The sequence below is a fragment of the Zosterops lateralis genome, assembly GCF_965231275.1.
Source record: "Zosterops lateralis genome assembly, chromosome: 1".
In the NCBI taxonomy this organism is placed as follows: domain Eukaryota; kingdom Metazoa; phylum Chordata; class Aves; order Passeriformes; family Zosteropidae; genus Zosterops; species Zosterops lateralis.
Window position 1 is genome coordinate 18,863,228 of NC_139762.1, and position 22,215 is coordinate 18,885,442.

General features: G+C 40.3%; 1 protein-coding gene across 1 annotated transcript in view; it reads right to left on the bottom strand.

The window, feature by feature from the left end:
* The window catches only part of KIAA1217, a 353,656-nt gene that overhangs the window by 317,994 nt on the left and 13,447 nt on the right, over positions 1-22,215 (bottom strand). The window contains exon 2 of the mRNA XM_083862710.1: positions 15,036-15,133. Coding sequence (XP_083718836.1) covers positions 15,036-15,099 — 64 coding nt within the window. The 5' untranslated portion in view covers positions 15,100-15,133. The remainder of the gene's footprint in view (positions 1-15,035; positions 15,134-22,215) is intronic.

Below are 22,215 nucleotides of genomic sequence, written 5' to 3' on the forward strand. Positions count from 1 at the left end.
GCAATTTTGTTTTCTCTGGAGGCCACAGAGAACAGGAAGATGTGCAGAGGCTCAGCCCACAGGGTAACTCACTGCTCCTGAAAAGGAGTGCCACAACTACCAAGACCACAGAGCCTTAGCAAACCCAGCAGTGCTCACAAGAAAAGGCTATAAATGGTGAATTCAGAGCTAAGCAGCCAAGAATGCTGATAAAAAGTTCTATTCTAAGAGAATGCATCTAATAATTGTGTGTTATTTACGTTGAACCCCAATGAAAAACTGCAAAAGAAAGTCTGTATTAGGAAAAACTTAACTAAATAAAGAGTAAAATTGCAGATATCTCTAAAAGTACTTTTATGGACTCACCTAAGAATTCACTGTGATTTAAACCAGATTAAATCTATAAAATTAAACAACTCTAAAGAGCATGATTCTTCAAGGATTATATAACAATTATTTACTGACATGTAATACTCCTGTTTATAAAAGTGAAAAAAGAGAAATAAGAAAAAAGGGGTTGGGGGAAAAGGGAAAGAAAAAAAAAAAGACTAAGTGAATAAGGAGTGTGTACAGCTTTGCTTCATAAAGTTTGAATGGCAGTCCCTCAACTGCTTTTCTTAATCAGAATAAACTTGTATTTTCCTTCAGCATTTCTCTCATGCTTCACACAGTATTACAGTGACCATTACTGTAGCCATCACTTTTTCTAGCTGAAAAAGCAATACTGGATTCTACCACTGGGAATATAATAGACTAAAAAAATTAGGAAAAAACCCAACTGCAGCAAAATGAAACCAACAAAAAGACCCCAACATCGTTTCAATTGCTAAGCATCTTCGTTTCCTGCCTTAGGTGCTGTTCAAATCCCTCTGAACATCCTGCCCTCTCCATTCATCTTCTTTCAATTGACAAGGCAATTTTGCACAATTTGACTATACAGGATCTTCTTGCTTCTGTTTATTCACTCTCCTCATTTTCTGGGGCTCCTGGCCAGAAACCAAACATGTCAAAGTATTGTTTTCTCTTAATACTGCTCCCTCTCTCAGTGTTTGGCAATTTCCCCAGCATAGCAAACATGTAGTGTTATGACTACCGAGCACTTTATTATTTGCTATATTATAACAAAGAATAGTACCATGAAACATTCTTGCCCTCACGCTTGTGTTCACAGCTCCTGTGCCTGGGTCCCTCCCTCATTCTTCTTTCTGAATTGCAGCTGGACAAAGGAAGAAAGATAAGAGCTTTGTATTTCTAAGAGAAATGAACGCACCCAGCAGGCACCTAGGATCTAAATCATAAATTGGCTGGGAAAGGACAAGCAGATAGTAGCAGGAACCTGCATTTCTTATGTGTCTTTAGCTTGGGACAAGCAGAGGCAACCCTTATTATGCCAGGATGCTTATTTGCTGTAACAGGAACAGTAAATAAACCTCCTTTCTCCATTTCCACTTCCCTGAACAGTGTTAGAAGTGCCTTGTGGTTTCTGACAATGAAAAGCAAGGATATTTGGAAACATCAGCTGTATCTGCCCTGCAGCCTAAAGCTGAGCTGTGTCGAAGTCTGATGGGTCACCACGATCCCTCCTGGTTGTGGCTGCTGTGGTGTGGTGGTACCACACCAGTGTCCCCACCATGCAGCAGTGCCACAGGGTAACCTCCACACCAGGACAGCCCCAGCACCTCCCTCCATCCCCAATGCAGCTGAACATTCCAGTTCCCCCGTCCAACAGAAGGGCTTCGCTCTCCTAAGTGCTTTCACACAGAGCACACACACACATTCCCTCCCCTGCCCATTTCTGTATATGATCCCTTATACCCCCATCTCATGGGCTTGAACTGCTCTAACAGTATTTTAGTGTCAATGGAGGAGGATAGAAAATAAAAAAAAACAGCAGGCACTGCCTTTCGAGAAGAAAGAAGATATCCCACCTGTCTCTGAGGGGATGTAAAGGGACACTCTACTGTCAGCTTTTGCAGGACAGGTCCTTTTTGGATAGAAGGTATTTCTGCCTTTACAAGGTGTTGGAAAGGAAAAATAAACATTTCCTAAAATATTTTTAAAACACTTCAACAATAAAAAAAGTTATTCATATTTTATTTCAGAACTTTTCTCGCACTTTTAAATTAGTTTTAAATAAAACTGGTTTGAATTTTATACTGTAGTTAATCGACAGTATTTCTGAGGTTAATAAAAAATCCCTTTGCTGCCAATGTACAAAAAAATTCTAAATGCTTGTTCTCAGAATAAAACTGGTAGAAACTAAGTATGTGAGAACTAGACTATAAAAAAACCAACCATAGACTCTCACCTTGTCATTCCCAACCAAGAGTAGCCAATTTGTGACAATTAGCACATTGTGCATAGCACAATTCATCTGGCCCTTTGCGGGGCTGCCAGACAAATTCTGGGTGGCTGTTTGCATTAGTGCTTATCAGCAGTGCTGACAAGAGATGCTGGGCATCAGCAAACACCTTCTAAAACATGCAGGAGTTTGGCTGCTGTTTCTATCTGTCAGCCACTTCTCAGTGAGCCCTTATCAGGAGGAAGAACACTTAATCACAGCTCTCCAACAGCTAATATTAAAGGAGAAGACAGGATGACTTCTGGCAAATAAAAGTCAGCTGAATTTATCACCCTTTCCCTCATGGCCACACTGTTTCCCAGACCAGTGTGGGATAGTTTTAATCCTTTGCTGTAAGATAACCAGAGTTTTTTTTCTCCCTTTTCAATTACCTTTTCCATGAAAGGCTGGGGCTTAGCAAAGAATGAGCCTGCCGAATTTTAGCTTGCTAATGGAGGATCTTGCTCCTCAATCCATAATTTAACTTACACTGAATACTTACTACAAAGGTATCCCTACACAATATATTAAAGATATAAAATTTCTAAGCAGCATCACATTCTGAAAAATATTCACTATATTATTTACTTAGTAGCTAAAAATTGCTTTTGTATACATCAGAGATCCCTTAACATAGAAATATCTTAAATATAAATAAGTATATATAGATAATGCATATTAAGATCTCAAAAAGATATAATAGACAGATATAAGGTCTATAATACAGTATCTTATGGAGAAATTAAATGAGAGATGAGGCCCTTTGGGGACTGTGGTTCTCAGATATGATGCCTCAACAGATTTTCAAAAGGTTTCCATTTTCTCCTTTTAAGAAAAGAAAGGGAAAAAAAATCCACACACATCTAAATATGATCTAGAACTCATTTTCCTTCAAAAACTTCACAGAAATTTCTGACAGCAAAAATGCCTAAGAATTTCTACTTCTTCCTTCTTTTACTACTCCTGTCTCAAGACTAAAAGCCTGATCCTCGCTCCAAACCTCCACTAATATTTTCAAGAAATTACTGCATCAACAGCCTAACAAATGCACTCTTGAGAGATGTAAATGACAACAGCCAGGGAGCTGGGTTCAAACTCTGATAAATCAGTCTGACAAAGAAGATTCTGAGACATGCACAGAATTGCAAAATCTTTCTCTTGAATCCATTAGCAGACCTGAATAAAATAGTTCTGACAAACACAGCACATTCTGACTGACCAGAAAAAATTTCAACATTGAAATGTGATCTGAAGGCACTTCCAGAGCTGTATGGAAAACAAATGTCTTACAGCAAGGTTTGCACTGGATTGACAGAAAACTAGAGGTAAACTTTCAAATCACAGCATCCACATGCTCTGGATTCTGTAGCTTCACTTCTCAGCATAAGCACTGCCACAGCACACCAGAGATGTGATGAAAGGATCAGGGTGCACATCTGGAAAGTGGGGCTGTGCCAGCTCTACACGTCCTCTCTGGGGCTCGTCTGCATCCCACAACAGCGCTGAGGGCTCAGCTGCCCTTTACACACCCTGCAGTCCCCTCCCACTGCCAACAGCAGTTTGCTGTGATTTGTTAGCAGAGAAGTCAAAGGAGAGAAAGGAAGCTGTTTTATCCTGGCAGAAATCAAGCTTTTCTGATTATCTTATCCTCAAAAACCCAACACATCTGAGGCTAGTGCTGCAGCAGTGATGACTAACCTGGACAGCTGTAACATTTCTGCTTACTCAAAAAGAACCAAGAAATTGCCATGAGAAAGATTACAGCAAATCAACTTATACAAGCATCCCAAAGAGGAGCAAGATCAATTTTAAATAGGACTAAATACTTAAACAAAAGCAAATATGAAACAATAAAACAGACAATAAGGAAAACCAAGTATATGTTAACATACTAATGCCACACTGTACCTCAACACTACACCCAGAGCTCTTCAATTTTTATTGATTTTATTTGGTAGCTGTGCCTCATAGAAAGCAGTGCACACAAGCTCAGAAACTCTTCAAGGTGGCATTTCAACAAAATCAAAAGAAAACCTTAAGTTTAAACTTGCCCTTTGACACAAAACAAGGTATATTACTGCAGGACACGCTGCAGCAGGAACTGGTGTGGGTTTCAGCTGGAAAATAAAGCCCCTGAAATTCAGGTCTGTGCACCCAGTCCCAACTCAGAAAGAAGAGAGTGGACAGCTGGGCCCCACTCCAGCCAGAAGAGGTGACTGTGCTCCAGATGGCTGCATGTCCTGTGACATTTCACTCCTGTACAAGACTGTTGCTAACAGGAGCTGGAGAAAAATGCAGCATTGTCTTGTTCATTTAACTGTCAATTTAAGAACTGTGCAAAACATCACAGAATGGCTTGGACTGGAAGGGGCCTTAAAAACCACTTGGTTCCAAATCGCCTTCCATGGGCAGGGACATCTTCCACTAGAGCAGGTCTCTGGTCTATGGATAATTCCTTCTCATCCTAAGCACATATCCCAATCCTTGAGGAGTATGCTCTAGAGTACCAAGTGCTCCAGGACAGAGAGCACTTCCCTTTCCCCTTACCTTTCTTTGGGGCTCTGCATCAGAATATACATCCCCTGCTAAACAGGGGGTGTGACAGGGGGATCTCTTGTTCCAGGCAGTGCCCCAGTGGTCACAACAAACAAAACCAAACAGTACCACTGCTTCACAAAGCTGTTACTGATGCCAAAGGATGTACCTTCAGTACGGCATCTAAGGGAGACCCTCTAGCCACAGCTTCACAAACTTTCTCTAGGTGAGATAGCACAGTTCAAAATCTGCTGTAAGGCAGATATTAGACCTGAAACTTGATTTCTTCCTTCTAATATTTTACTTATCAAGGTAAGGACATTTCAGTCTGTGGGTCACTGAAACGTAATGATATGCATTATAAGGAATTATTTTTAAAGCACGTTGATACACTAGCCACAGAACTATATCAACAGAGCAAGAAAAGCCCACACACCAATATTCACATCTTTTATTCATATATTTTAAAAGCTAAAAGCTCACATACTTTCAGCTTCCCATAAGTATAATGTGGGATATGTACGAGGATGAAGACTGCAGGAGTTATGACTTATGTTCTCAGCTCCTTGGGTATAAGAAAAAGACTAAGGGCTCTGGAAGAAGTTTTCCTATGTACACATAACTGTTTCAAGGTTTTCCACATCTTCTGATGAAATGATTTGGTTAAATAGCCAGAAGAGAGAGTAATCAGGTTGGGCAGTTGTATTGTTTCACTTGGGATAGTTTGAAAAGTATTTGCTGTGCCCATTTTTTTAACTCATGCTGTATGCATGCAAGAGAGAACAACACTAAAAGGAAGTACTGCCATAAGAGATGTGGAGAAGGAGGATGGCTCCCTTCAACCAAACAACATATTCATCAATCATGCAAAAAGATTTTTGTTTGGTTTGTCTTCTATTTGCATGGCAAGTGCTGCCTCTCTGGCATAAAACTCATCCCAAGGGACTACACAGAGCATGCCCAGCTTTCTGCTTCAGTCAGCAGCACAAACCAGCACTGCACTGCATAAAGGAGACTCCCACCCAAAGACTCCACTTGATACTATTGACTTTGCTGTCCATGATCATCTTCCTGCTTTTTGGGACATAAAGAGAGAACAATTGTGCAGTTATCAAAATCTTAACTTCAGATTTCTAACCTGTTTTTAAACATAGGATGGACCAAAGATTAGGCCTAAAATCGTTAATGGTTTTTCTACAATAAATGTGGATAGCTGAACAACGACTGTATTTTTCAACTGATAGAATTTCCCACTATGTACTCCTGAAAAAACTGTCAGCTGTCAATGAGGAGGCTACAGGAACTCCAGAAAGCATTTCTGATGCCTGAGAGCAGGTTCAATGTGATTTTGAGCTGACTGTCACTACAAAAATTATTTTAATAGTGTGCTAGACTACTGAACTCCAAACCTCATGCAAGAGGCTCAGAGAGTACCTAGGAATTCCAATTATCAGTGTATCTGTGGTATCCATGCAAGCAACACTGAGTTTATTTATCCATTGCAGGCAGTGAATCTGATGAAGCTGATTAAATAACTCAGGGATTCCTAGAGAGAATGAATCCTGAATGAAGTTATACAGCTACAGCTTCACCAAAGTAAAATGCAAAGCAGAGTAATAGGCAAAAGCAAGCCTCTAGCAAGTCTGAGGATGATTTTTTTTTTGTTGTCATTCAAAGTACCATTAAATGATGGAGAGCTGGCATTATTAATTGGGTTGTTAATTTAAGAATCTTGCTAAAGAGCACCCATAAGACCAAATGCTTGTACATAAACATAGCACTGTAAGTAGAGAGTTTTATTTTGAAGGAGGTTCTTGCAATGCTAATCCATGATTTCCACTTAGAATTCAATCCTTTCTATGCAGAAACACTTGTTATTAACATTCACAAAGTGCATTTAAGTTGCTTATAAAATACCTATTAGGAAACAATATCTTTCAGAAAAAGAGCATACAAACTGTGCTGGAAGAGAAGTTACTGATTTTGCCCTCTGAAGATCACTATTGTGCAAGGCACAACTAGCAAAGGTATTCACGGCTGGAGCATTCCACCAAGATGAACAGTTCCTAGTGCAGTTTTTCCCCTGCTCTCACAATGCACATTTCTCACCCTGTCTGCCAGAATTCAGATCTGGTTTAGTTACAAGACCATCTGCTTTTTGAAAGGCTTTTTTTGGTTGTTTTTGATGACAGATGGATGAGGTTCAAATTCTTGTTGTAAACCAGCAATGAAATTTTACAATTCATTGTCTCTTCTGCTTACTGTCTTGCATAATTATTTGAAAGGAAGAACTCTCATGGGGAGAGATAGTTTTCCAAATGCATACAACTTCTAAACCAAAATAAGCATATAAAATAAATTTCTGATGCTTTAACTACAAATAGCCTAGCTTCAGGTTTGTAACCTAGTTCTGTAATCCTGTATTGGCTCAGGTTTCTCTTTCATGTTCCAGAATAAAGAGATGCTGAAGCACCGGGAGTACTTTAAGGAGCTATCTACAGTGTTATAAGCATCATATTTTTTCCCTCCAGAGTCTCACAATATCATCTGGCTCTTTCAAAGTCTTAGTTCTTCAAGTTTGATGTTTGCAGAAGAGACTCCCTTACTTTTAAAAGTTACCAAAAAAACCCCAAAACAATAGACTTCTAGTCCTTAATATTAAAGGAATAAAACCATTAAAAGTTGGTAGACGGATACATGGGTTTTGCTTAAAATCTTTCATGTTTAAAAAAACCTCTCCATTTTTATTTCCCACTTAATACCATTTTACAGTGACAAGCTTGGAACAGCAAACAAACCTCCAGGATACCACTAAGATGTAGTAACAGAATCCTCACTAATACGAAGCTGGCACATCTGGCAAGCATTGATCTGCAAGCCATAAATCCACTAGCCACCAGCTCCTTGGTACACATCTCAGGAGAAGGGAAGTGTCAGGAAGTGCACTGCTTTACTCACTGCCCCATGCTCGGGGATTGGGATTAACCACCAGGCAGGCATGCACACAGCCCCAGACAGGATGCAAGCCTGGGTTTGGGAGAGTATTGCCGTAATACTAAGCCTTCTGATGATTGTTTACATATTTTCCCTTGGAGTGTCTCAAAACAATGTATATTGTTTTCATTCCTCTTGGTGATCGACTTCTGGATTCACCACTGGGGTCAGAGAGGTGTTCCTCTCATTGACCAATCCTTGACCAAATCCCAAATACTATATAAACCCTAAATCATAATAAACTGCCTTTTTTCCCCTGCTTCTACCTGACGGGTGAGTGTGGTTCTTTTCGTGTCCCCGACTGTGACAGGAGAGCTTCAGGCAGAGCCCCATGTTGGCTACTCCGCTGTAACAGGAGCCACGATCTGTGTGCGAACGGGGCATGGAGGGCACGGGGCCCAAGAAAAAATGATTGAGCAAAATGCTGAACAATCTGCGAGTTCACATCCCTGAGTTCTGCCACAGACCCATTCCACCTGTGAAAAGGGTGAACTACGTGTCATGTTGACATTAATTTCTCAACAGTAAATGAGTGGGGCCCGTAGAGCTACAGGCCCCAGCCGGGCAAACGCGCTGCCGGGAAGGGTCACGTCCGGATCCCAAACCAGGCACAGAAAAATCCAGCCCAGATCAACAACATTTGGAATCTCTGTCCTTTATTATTCGTTCACTATGGCTCCTTTGTAGCCTTCAGTCTTGGTTTCAATGAAGCAACTGTTTTGAGAAAAAGAGAAACTCTAAGAAGCAGGGGAGGTCTGACAGCAGATACAGAAGTGAAAAAATATCCAACAAGTGTTTTGCTCCAGTTACTTCTTGACTTCACAGAAAAATCAAAAGCAGATGCTTTATTTACTGTTCCCATAGTACTGTTTACTGTGCCTTCATCTATTTCCTGAAGTTATTCCCATTTTCCCCCTCTCATTTACTAATAAAAGAAATGAAAGACACAAATAGTATAGACACGGAAAAGAAACAGACAGATGGGACATTTTTCATCATGTTAAAAATAATTTTCAAGACAAAGTCTCTATTAACCATGTTCTTCTCTGAGAGTAAATACCATAATTACTCATGACAAGTGCAGTCTAGATGCTTCCAAGCCTTCTAAACCTACCAGGTTTGTCAGTCTGGTGGGTTTTTAGTCTTTTTTAAAAACCCACCCTAAACCCAAGAAAGTACATTTTATTTACACAAATATTTTCCAGCACTGCCATGATGACTGTTCAACATTCACATCCACTCTAGAGCTATGACCATACTCCATGCATTTGTTTTAAATCTTGATTATTTTAACAGAAAAAGAATATACCAGAAGGAATCTTTGTATTGAATACATTTGTCCTGAAGTCATATTGGATCCAAAGTAGCCAGGACTATGTATTACAGGAGCAATTAATTTAAAACTAAGATGGCAATAAAAATGGTACAGAGAAAAGCATTTGAACATCACTGACAAAGCTGATCACTGTAACATTTCCCCCACATTATGTCTTCATCAAAATTCCAGCACTGTTTTGCTGGTTTTCTTTTCCCAAATGCTGGCATATGCCAAAGGGTAATTTTAAAGCAACCCAGTATGAGATCTTACTGATTGATTCTTGCTGCACTTCACAACATTTGCTTGTGCATCACACTGCTCCCCAACATGTTCCCCTGAACCTGGGTGGCACTGGCAGCCCTGCATTCTGCTCCTTGCACCTCACCAGATATTTTCAAGAAAAAAAGTTGATAAATCATTTCTGCCTTCCTCAACACTCAAAAGCCAAATGATCTCTTGATACTTGAGCAACAACTCAGTTCATGGCAGAAACTGGATGGGAGACTCCCAGTATTCAGCAGAGGATAAGTGATGCTACTGACCTCTCCTAGGCTGTGGCCAGCAATCAGAAAAACATCAGGAGCTCCACAGCATGCCCCTAGACCCTCCTGAATATTAAAAAGCTGTAGAAATACTTCAGCCTCAGAGTTAGGTGGAAGGTTAGCAGTAGAAAAACAACCAAACAGAAAATCCAGAGAGAAAGTTGTGTGTTGACACAAAACCGGGAGGGAGCTTTGAGGGAGAATTTAAGGCCTTTCCAACAATAAACACTCTGCAGAGGAGCACTGGCAGTGCAGGTTGGGATGTTTCCTGAAAATGGTGATGGATAAGAGAGGGACAAAACACCTTCAGGAATGCAGAAGTGAGAGGCTGGTCCCAGATTCAAGTTACTGACACAAAATGTCACCGGCTATCAGACCTCATCCTGATTTGGGCAGGAGGCCTAAACTGTAGATCACAACAGACTCACACCAATGCAAGAATAATGCAAGAATTCTCTGCAAGAATAACAAGCACCAGCTGATCATTAACTGGTGGAAATTGAGCAAATTAAAATTCCTCCACAGAAGCAATGGGAAACCTCTCTATCCCAATATCCCCGTGTTCAGCCCTCATGTCTCACATTAATGGAAGGGACTTCAGCCTCAGGCTAAGATCCAATCCAATCCCTAATCACACTTCGCACTGCTAATAATGCACATTCTTCTACAGTTCTCAATGCAAAACTACCTACCCTCCCCAAGTTCATGAGGGTTCAAAATCCACCCTCCCCTATTCAAGAGGAAAGTAAACATCCTTCTTGGAAGGAGCAATCAGATGGTCAGAGTCCAAGACACCTTTGCAGCTCATGAGGAACAAAGATGAAGAAATCAAGCAGTTCCTCAAGATACCACCTCAAGGGAGGGTTGGCTATGTTAAAAGACATCATTTTTCTCCTTCTCAGAAGGTTCTGTAAATCTCCTTGAATAGAACAACGGAAAGAAAGGAAATAACAACTTCCCAGCTCTTGATAGTGGGAATCATCACCCAGCTGGGTGAGGAGTCTGCTTCTCAGGCTACAAGCTGGGGTCTGTTTTCATCTTCATATGCAGATGGGTCTGCCTTGAAAATGGGAAAGGACTCAATGCCTAAGGAGAAGCATTGTGTCCAGGGGCTCACTATGAGGGATTATACATTTACTGTGTTAACACTGCCCAAGGAAAACACTGTGCCCAGCCTCTCAGGTCACTGTGATGGTAGGTAGTCTCCTTAATGACATTTCAGTGGGAGACACAGGGTTTCTACAGCCTGGGGAGGAAAGGGTGGAACTATAATCTCAAAGAGCACATAAATTTAAGTCTTCAATTAAAATAGACAGCTTTATGATTACACCAAATATGTACTAGGGCAGTGCTGAGGGCTACAGAACTGAGGCTACAGTGAGTGGTAAAGGAATCTGCTCCAGCATGAAAAAATAAGGAGGAACATGGGGCCTCTTTATCACAGCTCTCTTCAGTGTGTCAAGATCCAGGACCTACTAAGAACTACATCTTGGAGCACAGAAGAAGGTAAAAAGAGTCTTGCAGTACTTGTTTTTACAGGCCATCTGCCTCTCTCAGGATGTTGCACTCTTCAGAAGAATATTTTTCAAAAATTACTTAATATATAGGTTAAAAGTTGCAGAGATAAGGAAATGCTCTCAGTGCAAAGTCTCTTGACTTGCAAGGTATGAGAATGAATCCAGACTGATGAAGTAAAGATGTTCACGCATATATGTACTTTGTAAATTAAAAAAAAAAAAAAAAAAAAAAAAAAAAACCAATATAGAGCTTAAAAGATCAGGAAATTAGGCATTTGTTCAGGATGCAGTTTCCCCCCCATACAATTCAAGCATCTCACAGGAACATCTGAGACATGAGTATCCCATCACGGGACAGGCAAAGGTTACAGTTATCTCAGAAAGAAAGGAAGGAAATTAATAAAAAGGAGGAAAAGGCTGATCAAAAAGTGCCATAAACTAGATGTTTCCTTTGATTTCCAGAGAAGGATGAAAGCAGAAGAGAAGTGCAGAAATCACACAAGCCAGAGACACACAAAAGAACAAGGAGAGAAAACAGACCTGAGAACAACACACTGGCAAAGGCAAAATCTGTAAAGAAAAAGAATTCTGACTCATTTAAATGACAGAGAGAAAGTCTAAATTGTTTATCAGGTACATCTGTTTTGCTTATGCACACAGGCACAGGAAAGACACAGTGCAAATACCTCAGGCACACTATCAAGGAAAGTCAATTTCCAACCTGGGCACTTAAAAAACAAACACCCAACATAAATATATATGCAGACATAAGGAATCAGAAAGAAAACTTGAAGCAAAAGATACTAGGAGCACACACAGAGACTCCTTACCATACTAAAAAAAAAAAAAAAAAAAAAAAAAAAAAAAAAAGCAGAAGTGAAAAGAAAAACCTTCTGAACACAGAAGTTTGGTAAGTGACGAGCATGTAATGCAACTAGCAAGTATATATAGTGAATATTCATAGCAGCAAGAAAATACCAATAAATAGCCATAAAGAATCACAAGATTCCCTTTAAGCCCATCATTTATATCAGGTTGTTCAAGAACGAGCCCAGGAGTGGTGCCAGGGAGAGAGAGGTATAGCAGTGCTCAAGCTGCTCAACAGCTTTCAACTCCAGCTAACCCAGCTACCACAGAGGCTTCTTTTCAGCTCCTAAAATAACTGTACTGTGCTGGAGGAAAAATCCAACTCAGTGCTGAGAATCCACATCAGTTCAGCCAAGGCTGGGAAACTTCCATGTGCTGCAGCTCTGTCCCACCACACAGCCACTCTCATTTTGAGATTAGGTGGCCTAAAACGACCCTATTTCATCTGATATAACCATATTGGTCAAAATTAGTTATCTGCAAAAACAAGGATCAACCCACTGTGAATGCCAATCATGGCTGGTTATGAATCAACTGACCTCCAAAAAATCTACTTCTGAAAAGTGCTCACACCATTGAACTACATCCACTCTATTCCAAATAAAATTAGCGAAGGGAATAACTGTGGAGTTTTTAAAAAACTCTGAAAAAATATTTCCTTAAAGCAGATACAAAAGGTTGTAGTGTCACTAACCAGACATAGAGGGAAAGACTGAGACACCACCTTCCCAGACCCCACTTCAAAGCTTTGCTATCTCTCAGCTTTGGCTGGAAGCAAAATCCCAAAGGAGAGGCAATTTTCAAGTACTAAACCTACTTTAAAAAAGTGCTTCAGATTCAAATAAGGTGTCTTGCAGAGACTCAGAGTCTGTCCCTCAGAACTACAAACACAGCAGTAATGTGAATTTAAACTCGGCCTGTCTCAAGACAGCCAATAATGAATGCAAAGCATGGTGAAGAGAAACAGCCTCAAACATTTGAGCTAATAGCGACACAAAGCCTGATGGCAAGGTAACTTTACTGGTCAGATCTAAAGATGAGAGGAGCAGGTTGCTGGCATCATCTACCCAAGAGGAAAATAAGAGTATAGTCTCTCCAGAAGCACAGATTGCAACCACAAACCTCAATACATTTATTGCCTCAACAGTTTAAGTGATTGTTGCCAATGTACTGATACTCTGCTGACAATGATTTCACAGGCAGTTTCACATCAACGTGGATGACAACAATTCACTTTTCTTCTCAGCAACAGCAGTCACCTACCACTGCTGCAAATCCTCCCAGAAATGTTGGCCCAGCACACCAGCCCTCAGAAGCCAGAACGACAGCCCACAGACAGTGCTTTAAGATCACAAAGTTGTCCAGTTTAACAAAATAACTTATTAGCCCTGACCATGCAGACAGATCTCTCACCCATGTAGTTTCCATCCCAGCAGAAGGCAGGACAGCAGGCTCAGACATCCTCTGAATTTGTGGGCCTGTAGACAAAAAAGCCTCTTCCTCACAATCATCTCTTCCCAACAAGATGATGGGACAAGGCAGGAAAAAAAATCAGTTAACAACATGGCTTTGAAAGATCATTTCCTGGGAATCAGGCTATTTTTCAAAATCAGCGGGATCTCTACCCATTAATTCAGAAACTAGTGATGACTGTCCACCACTGGACAAGTGAGCTGACACTTGCTAAAACTACAGTAGTAGATCAAAACCAAAAATATTTGGCCTTGCAGAATTCAGAGAATCAAAATGCATTCTTGTCAGAACCTAAATGAAATCCAAAAGGCAACAGTCCATCTACACGTAATCTACAAGTTTCTTAAACCAAAGGTCTGAGGAACTGTCCCAGCATCAGACTGCATTATCTATATAAAAGAGGATAATTTCTTCTCAGCTCTGCTTGGCATATTCAGGCTTTAGACTGCCCAAGATAGTTCCCTGTTATAGAAAAACAAAGAGAATATTTCTTCATTTCAGGTACCTCTGTCTTTCCTGTCCATATAGATAGTTAAAACAAATGATCAAATGTCAATGAGTACTTTAATTGTCCTTCCTCTTGGATAGCTGGATTAATTCCTAGAGATTCCCTTTAAGACCTGTGGGTCTTGTTGCCAGGGCTATTAGAAGGATCTAGGTCAAAAAGTCCACAGTTCTGTCTAATAGCTGACAACCATCTATAAAATCACAAACATGAACATGTAAATATCTAGATTTATTTCCAAATATGAGAATTGTAAGCAGAGTTTTCTGTCTCAGCAAGACTCCCTAGCAGACATAGTGATCTATACACTGGTAATATAACAAAGAAGGGCCCAAGTCCAATTCAAGCACAGAAAACAGCCAAATGCCTGCCTTAGAGGGGAGGTCCCAGCCACCCACCACACCTTAGTCTTGCAAGAGGGAAATTATACAACCGGAGTACCACATAGAAAGTAATTATTCCATAACAGGTAGACACATTTAACAAATTTTAGCACCACACGGAAGATACGATGGGGCTCATAGCACATGAAGGAAATCAACAGTGTTCATGGCAGGAAAAAAATTAGAAAATAATCTTTTTAGAGAAGGAAGCAAGAGGGCATTTCAGATACACCTCCTCTAACCCACCTTCCTTATCCTAATGGTTATATTTTATATATAAGACAAAGAAAGCATAATTCACATCTTAGTGAGCATCTCCAACTCCTTTATATCCTTCCTATCCATCTAACACATAATCACTTCACCAGAAGAAACTGTCCCAAAGCATGTCAGAAATAAGAAACACATGCATCCAACCACTTCCCAACAAACCAATGTACATGAAGCCAGGAGATCGTGCAGGAGATCATGCTGAGACACACAAGAAGGGGCTGATGAGCCCAGCTTATGTCACCAGGTTTGTGAAGACAGGTGATGTGGGCAGGCAGCATTTTCCACACTGAGGATGAGGTTGCACTTACCCAGCTCTCTACAGGGGAGCGCCACGCTCCAGCGGGGCGGCCGGGTGGCTGTGCCATGAGGCATTCCGGGGCATCACAGCACAGCAACTTCAGGAAACCTAAAACAGGAAAGAGGTGAGTCAAGAGTGAGTATGCTGAAGCCCCTTTGGAAAGCAGCACTGGCGACCTCCCATAGACAGCCACAGCTGAAAACCCTGCAAACAGCATTTCATCGAGGCTGACTAACCAAATCATTGTTTGTAAAAATGCAATTAAAGTGGGAAGCATGAGGAATTTAACAGCTATTCACTTCAGAAAAATATTGCAATGATCTCAAAACCAGATATTTTTAACCCAGCCGAAATGCCCTGCAGCAGCTGGGTGACAGCAAGGAAAGACAGTCAGGTCTTTGAGCCCTATTCCCTACACACATGCACCCACTCACTCCCTTGCAATTGTCTCTGATTAGCAATGTGATTTTTCCTAGGATTAGAATACCAGGTGGGAATTGCAGGAGGAACTGTCTGTATGTCCACATAATGAATGCATTCCAGAGATGGGGAAGCTGTGATGACTGCAACTGACTTTGGTACAGATCAGCCTGCAAAAGAGTATAAAATGCTGGAGTCTGGGCCAACAGGTCCCCTAAAGTTGCAGACAGCTTCCAGGTGGATGGCAGCCTCACCCCTTCCCCAGGCAGAGATGCCTGCAGGGTACATCCAGTCAGAAGACAGGGAACACACACTTTTGGACAGGGGAATACCAGTACAAAGATCCAGATACGTGCAGAAATAAAATCCAAAAGTAGCCACAGAGGTGCTCTGTAGCCTTGTAATTGTCCATTCTGCAGGCCAAAGACTGCAAACCTGTACATTTCTAATTGAACCTGCTTATGGGATAACCCTTTAGACCTGATTATATTATGCACTGCATTGGCAATATTTAGCTACTGCATTAGCAATAGATCTAGCCACAACCATCCACATAATCAGTGTCATACTTCTCACACCTGAGTCTTCTCTCTATTACTCTGCCACAAGTTAGCAAACAAATGATCCTACTTCTTAAAGCATCAGCTACCCCTTCATCTCAAGGCAGAGCTGAAATATGCCCAAAGAAATTCTGAGCTCTCAGCATTTCTAAAATTTTATTTCACTGATACCCATTTTCAAGCTTCATCTATTTGTTAGTTCTAGTAATTTCAAAGAAAACATTATATCTAGAAAACAAAAGAAAGACAAGAAAACAAGGCAAGAAAACAAAAAATGAACAACATTATTCCCATCACTCAAGAAGATTACAAGTGTAAAGATTATCAATGCCATTAATGTGATTTAGGTTCAAGGTGACAATATCTTGAAGTAATGGCCATTATTAAAAGTGCACCAAACAATTAACGTGGATCTGCTGAAAGGCATATAATTATGCAATTTGCCCTTTATATTACGTCTGAGTGGTTTAATGGATATTTCCTAAACTTAAAGACAACATTTCATATTCACAAAGCCTTGTAGGCTGATAAACACAGCCTATGATCTCAAAATTTCAAAACAAAAGTAGTTTTAAGAACACTGCTTGACAGTAGAGAATCATTGGTCACACCTGCAAAAGGTTGGCCATATTAGTGAGCTTCCAACTACCCTAAGAGAAAGCAAAAGGCAGAATCCCAGTGCCCCTGCCTGTCCTTGCCCCATCGAAAGAGCATGGCACTGGCAAAATGCTCCAGTATTGCCTACACATCATTTTTCAGAACAAGTCCAGACAATCTGTTAGCAAGAACCACAGATTCACATCTAGGATTGAAAGGACCAAATGTACTTGCAAATAAGTGAGCCAGGAGAAGGAAAAGGAGCCAGAGAGAGTAGCTGGGTTTGTGTCTTCAGAATTGAGAACAGCAATACTGCTTATTTAAACCAGAATGCAGTCTACACAATCATAGCTGGCAAAATCAAAATCTTTCGTTCAGGCTACACTTGATTAAATTAAGTTAATTTTCATTATAAAATTGAAAAATAATTACTGCTTAAAAAAACCATAAAATATTCTTTATCTAAAGAATGCTGCAGTTGGAGGAGAACAAAGTTCATTCTTTATACAAAACAGAAGAGACTAAATTGCTTGAACACAAAAGATAACTCAAATTCATCTACCAAGTTGTACCCAGCAACTCTGTAATAATTGCATTCAGAACACAAACATGCTTTGTTGAGAACTCACAATATCTAATCAGCTATAATTCCAATTTTTATTTTTCCATTTGTAAATTACCAAGGGAGCAAACTACAGAACAGGGATGTAAAATAATATTCTAGCTGGAGATATTTTGCTAACACATAAGCTTCTACCCACCCCTTCCCTAATGCCTGCAAGGCTCTTCTGCTTCTGAACTTATTTCAATTGTTAGTTTCTCTTTGAAGGTATTTCAACTATAATGCAAGCAATGCTCTAATGAATTCTCAGTGCTGTGCTATCTTTCCCAAACAGTTCTTTTACGTCATCTACAAATTTGGATGCTGAGATGTACTTTCTATACTCATGTGTATCTCCGTGTCTGAGGAATGTCAATATTATCATCAAGTCAGATGTTTCAAAGTTTCTAAACTTAAAAATAAAAAAAAAAACCAAACACACCAAAAAAAAAGGCCCAAACACACACCTTCTGTGGATTGATTGTTTACTCACATTAACCTGTTTTGGCACTTAACCCTTCTCACCCTTCTCCACCTGCCCAGTTGCTGACTGGTCTCTGGAACCAGGGAGGGGGTTTGCAGGGTCCTGCGAGTGTCACAGTCCAGGCAGCACCACACCAATGCACTTCTCCCCTCTCCCTTACAAGGTTCATCCTCTGTGTAAGCAGATTTGGTAGTTTGCATTCCTCCCCAAACTTGCCTCTGCCAACCATGACTTTTCAGATTCCTGAGCAGTCGCTGCCATCCTGAGCTCCCAAACACCAAGTGCTGCCTTAGAGATATGATGTACTGGATACCTCAGCAGAAAGCAGATGGCAGTTGCCTCATGCTTGGAGCATCCAGAAACCACAGCTCTTACTGCTCAGGGACACTTCTGACATTGTCCCATGTCATGCCTTCCCTATGATGCCATCTGAATACATTTTGCCACCAGTTAAGGTCCCAGTGTGACAAGGACCCTTCTGGAAGGGCAGAGGCAGTGGCAGCACAGCTTATGCCTTTGTCTCCTGCTGCAGCATGACAGGCAGGCTTTTCAGTGAAGGAAAAGTATTGTCAGCTGCATCTGTACACTGAACTATACAAAACTAATTTAAGTAAGTTAAAAGGAGAATAATATAAGAGGAGAACAAAAGGCTACTGGTCTGCCTTATGAAACAGAGTTTTTAAAATAAGCTAAAATATGCTTCTTTGAGGCCAGCAGTCAAGGGAGCAAATACTTCATTTTACCACCCCAACTGCAAGAGCCATGCCAAGCTCACTAAAAATGCAAAGGCAAACAAAAAGCCAGAAATTCCCTCTATTCCACAGCATTCTGATAAGTAATTTATCAATGAATGAAAGAATTAAGCCTAAATTGGCAATCTTTTCAACACAGATAATCATCCTGTGTTCTTTAAAGAAAAGCAAACATTTCCAGGTTGTAAAAGAGCAATGACAAAAGTGTCTCTTTGTGTAACCAGCAGCTGACAATTTTATACAATAAATAATGTTACTTTATAGTAGTAAGTACAGCATCAGCAACACAGCAAAGTTAACATGTTAACACTGACAGAAATTATCTCTGTTCTCCATTAATCTGCATTCTTTACAGATGGTTATTTATAAAAAACTAAACATGAAACTGAAAGGTTATCTATGGCCACATTAGCAAACATCTGCTTGTGATTCTGATTTCATGTTTGCATGCTATTCTTGGAAAAGTAACCCTTTTTAAGATGTACCAGATGTGACCAAGTGTTCTTAATCGTAAAATATTTGTTTCAGCAAGATAAAAGTTCAGGGCCAGGAAAGAAATCACATATTCTGAAAAGAGCAACTGCCTTGTACTTCTGCTGTTGAATTCTCCAGAGGAAAAGTGTTTCTGAAGAGGGAAAAATGCAGTTTATTTAGTGTGCCATTACAGATAATTACTCTTATTTTTAAACATGACACATTCAAATGTATAAGCATGGACTCAGATTCATCTTTCAAGCAGAGAAGTTGTGCATTACAAGAAGGGCATCACCCATTCACCCTCCAGCATGAGACTGACACAGTAACCTTCAATCTCCAGTGGCAGCAGCTTCAGCAGCTTTCCACAAACTGACTTTAGACATCTTGACTTGCTCTCCTAATGGCCTCACCAAGATTCCTCCTGCTCACAAAAAGAGAGTGTTAACTGTGGGATGGAAGGGAGCAGATGAGGGAATAATGTAGACCAAACCAAGCAACATGAGGGAGTTCATGTAGACCAAACCAAGGAGAGATGGGTCTTTCTTCCTGTCTCACTATAACCTATTAACTGCTTAACCTATTTCCTAAAAGTAATAATTTTAAAAAAGAGTTCTGGACCATGAAATTATTTGTTCATTATGTTTGATAGCTATACCCTTTGAATGAATAATACTGTTAATCCAAGAGAAGGGGAAGGGGAAGATAAAATAGATGAAGATTAATGGCAAAAAAAAAGAGATTAACAATTAAAATTAAATTAGAAATGTTGAAACTTCTTTATATATCTCAGAAAACTGAGCTACCCCAGTCTTCCAAGGCTCAAATTTTGCTTTTCATTCTCTTGCCCCACTAGTTCACATGCATCTTAAGACTCAGATTAAGGCTCCAAGAAGGGAACACACCACCCTTCATAGAAAATCCTGGAAGGTACAAGAGTTTGACCATGGTGGCCAGGCAGAGAGGCTGGCAGGTCTTGCCCCAGAGGTGCAGGGCCAGGGTGCTCACCAAGCTTCTACCTCTCTTAGCCACGCTCCTAACACAGCACTAGGGTAAAAATACCTCCAAAATTTGTATAAGTGCGTTTTGCCCTCTTTGCTTCCCCTTTCATGGAGCACAATTCAAACAGGATGCAAATGACACAAAAATCTGCCACCACACATACAAGGGGCAGAGCAGAGAGCTGTCCCATTAATAGGGGGCTCTGCTGAAGGGAAAGTTATGCCTCAGTGAGCTGTATAAAATGTAGCTAATTGAACTGCATAGCTCAGCGTAAACTGGGAAGAGCCTACTTCTACTTTCCAACCATAGACCAAGCAGAGACAGTGCCTGCAGACACAGAACAGATCACAGAGAACACCTGAAGCCACCCATGCAGGAAGGCAACGGCTCAAGAACTTTTCCTGGGACAAACAGGCAATATAATGGGAAAATGCAAAAAAAGACACACTAGCAATGGAGCAAGGGCAGAGGAATAGAAACACCAGAAATAATTCATGTAATGCAAAAGCACAAGCAGATCTGAAATCCTTCCAAGCCTCCTCAGCGGTGATGTGCGCTTTTGTAAGCAGAAGTAGCTCTTAACATGCTTTCTGCTTGAAATGAATTCCTACTAATGGAATTCATTTCAATTTAGAGCTGAACAGCCTCCATTCTGGATATATGAAAGCATCCAAATGGTGTTTCTCACACACCTCTGCACCTCTGACATCATTTCAGATGCACCCCAGACAGATGAGCAAGTCACATACACACACAAGTGGTACATAAGCTACAGTGAACAGGAACATCTGCACTTAGCTATGGTACCTCGAAGTCAGTAATGTAGCCAAGAAAAGAACTATTTTCAGCAATCAGACAACTCAAAAAGCTATTATTAATTCATATGGTTTCAGTCTCTGTTATTCCTTAAAATTCTTCTGGATAGAATCATTTAAGTTGGAAAAGACCTTTGTAGTCATTGAGCCCAACCATAAACCTAACTCTGCCAAGTCACACTTAACCATAGAAATCTAACCATAACTGCATGGCAAAAACCAAAGAGCAAGAAAAACCTACCCTTGGTGAAAGTGAGTAAAAGGGCACCATACACTATATAAGAGTTTTGATGGACACACCTTAAAACTTTGTAGAAAAAAGAAAATGCAGGAACTGAGTCATAGGGAGAGTGCCTAGATTCCTCAGCCAGCCATCAGCAGGGCACAATTGAATTTGTCTTACCCTGTGTTCAATCTGCTTGGAAAGACTTACTAAATTTTATTTAATTTAATGTCTTCAAGCATACATCTCAAAATAATGTGATTAATTGAAAACACATAAAGACTGCTTCCCTCAGTTCCTATTGACATTAACTTATTCATAATCAGTTTCCCAGCACTATCTGGACCACTAATTTTCACACAGCTCTCAAATGAAATTACAGCAGCAAGACAACTGGTATCCTTCCTAATATTCATAGAGTTTTTTTATTTGAGTAGCACTACTAAAGACAGGAAACAAAGTAGAGAGTGCTATACCCTCCCTCTATCTGCCACACTGAATTCAGAGCACCTGTAGATGCTGAAGCAATAAAAGACTGGAAGCAAGTCCTCCTACCAGTGCTCCTGTTATTATCAGCAGCAGGACTGCATTGATGCTACAGCAGCAGTGGCAGCTTTTCAAAGAAGCTGCAGCATGTACAGAAATGCCTTAAACAGCCAGACAAAAAAACCTTCCTTCCATTTCCTCTGGCTTCAGACTAAAGGAGCGAACTCTAAATCAAGATAATTCATGAGCACATAGGGAAAGGCAGATGCCATGTTTCTACCTGCACTAGAAAACTTCATGATTAAAAAGTTCATGTTGGCACAGTTCCACTGAAGAATCCAGCAGAGGATCTGAGCACTCTGTTGATGATGCAGCACAGGATAATGTAAAATCCAAATCCTACCTGAGAATGCAGCTAGTCCAACACTGAAATACACACTATAGTATGTTAGCAAAGATAGGATTTGCTGAAAGACAGACACTTCTATTTTAAAGAATGATTATCAGTAATATATTATTAACCACCAAAGTCATTAAAATTTTATCACAACTGTAATATCATTATTCCTTGTACTTAAAAATAAAAATGGGAACTTGAAGTTGTTTCTTGCATTTTTAAAATACAACTCTTATTACCAAAAATGCTACTATTAAAGAGCAATTCATAGCTGAACAAAAACCAGTTAATGCAGTGTTGCACTAACCTTCAGGAAAGCTGTTAATATTCAGGATTCTGCACAGCAGAGTAGGATTGAGAAATTAATCCTTTTAAAGTT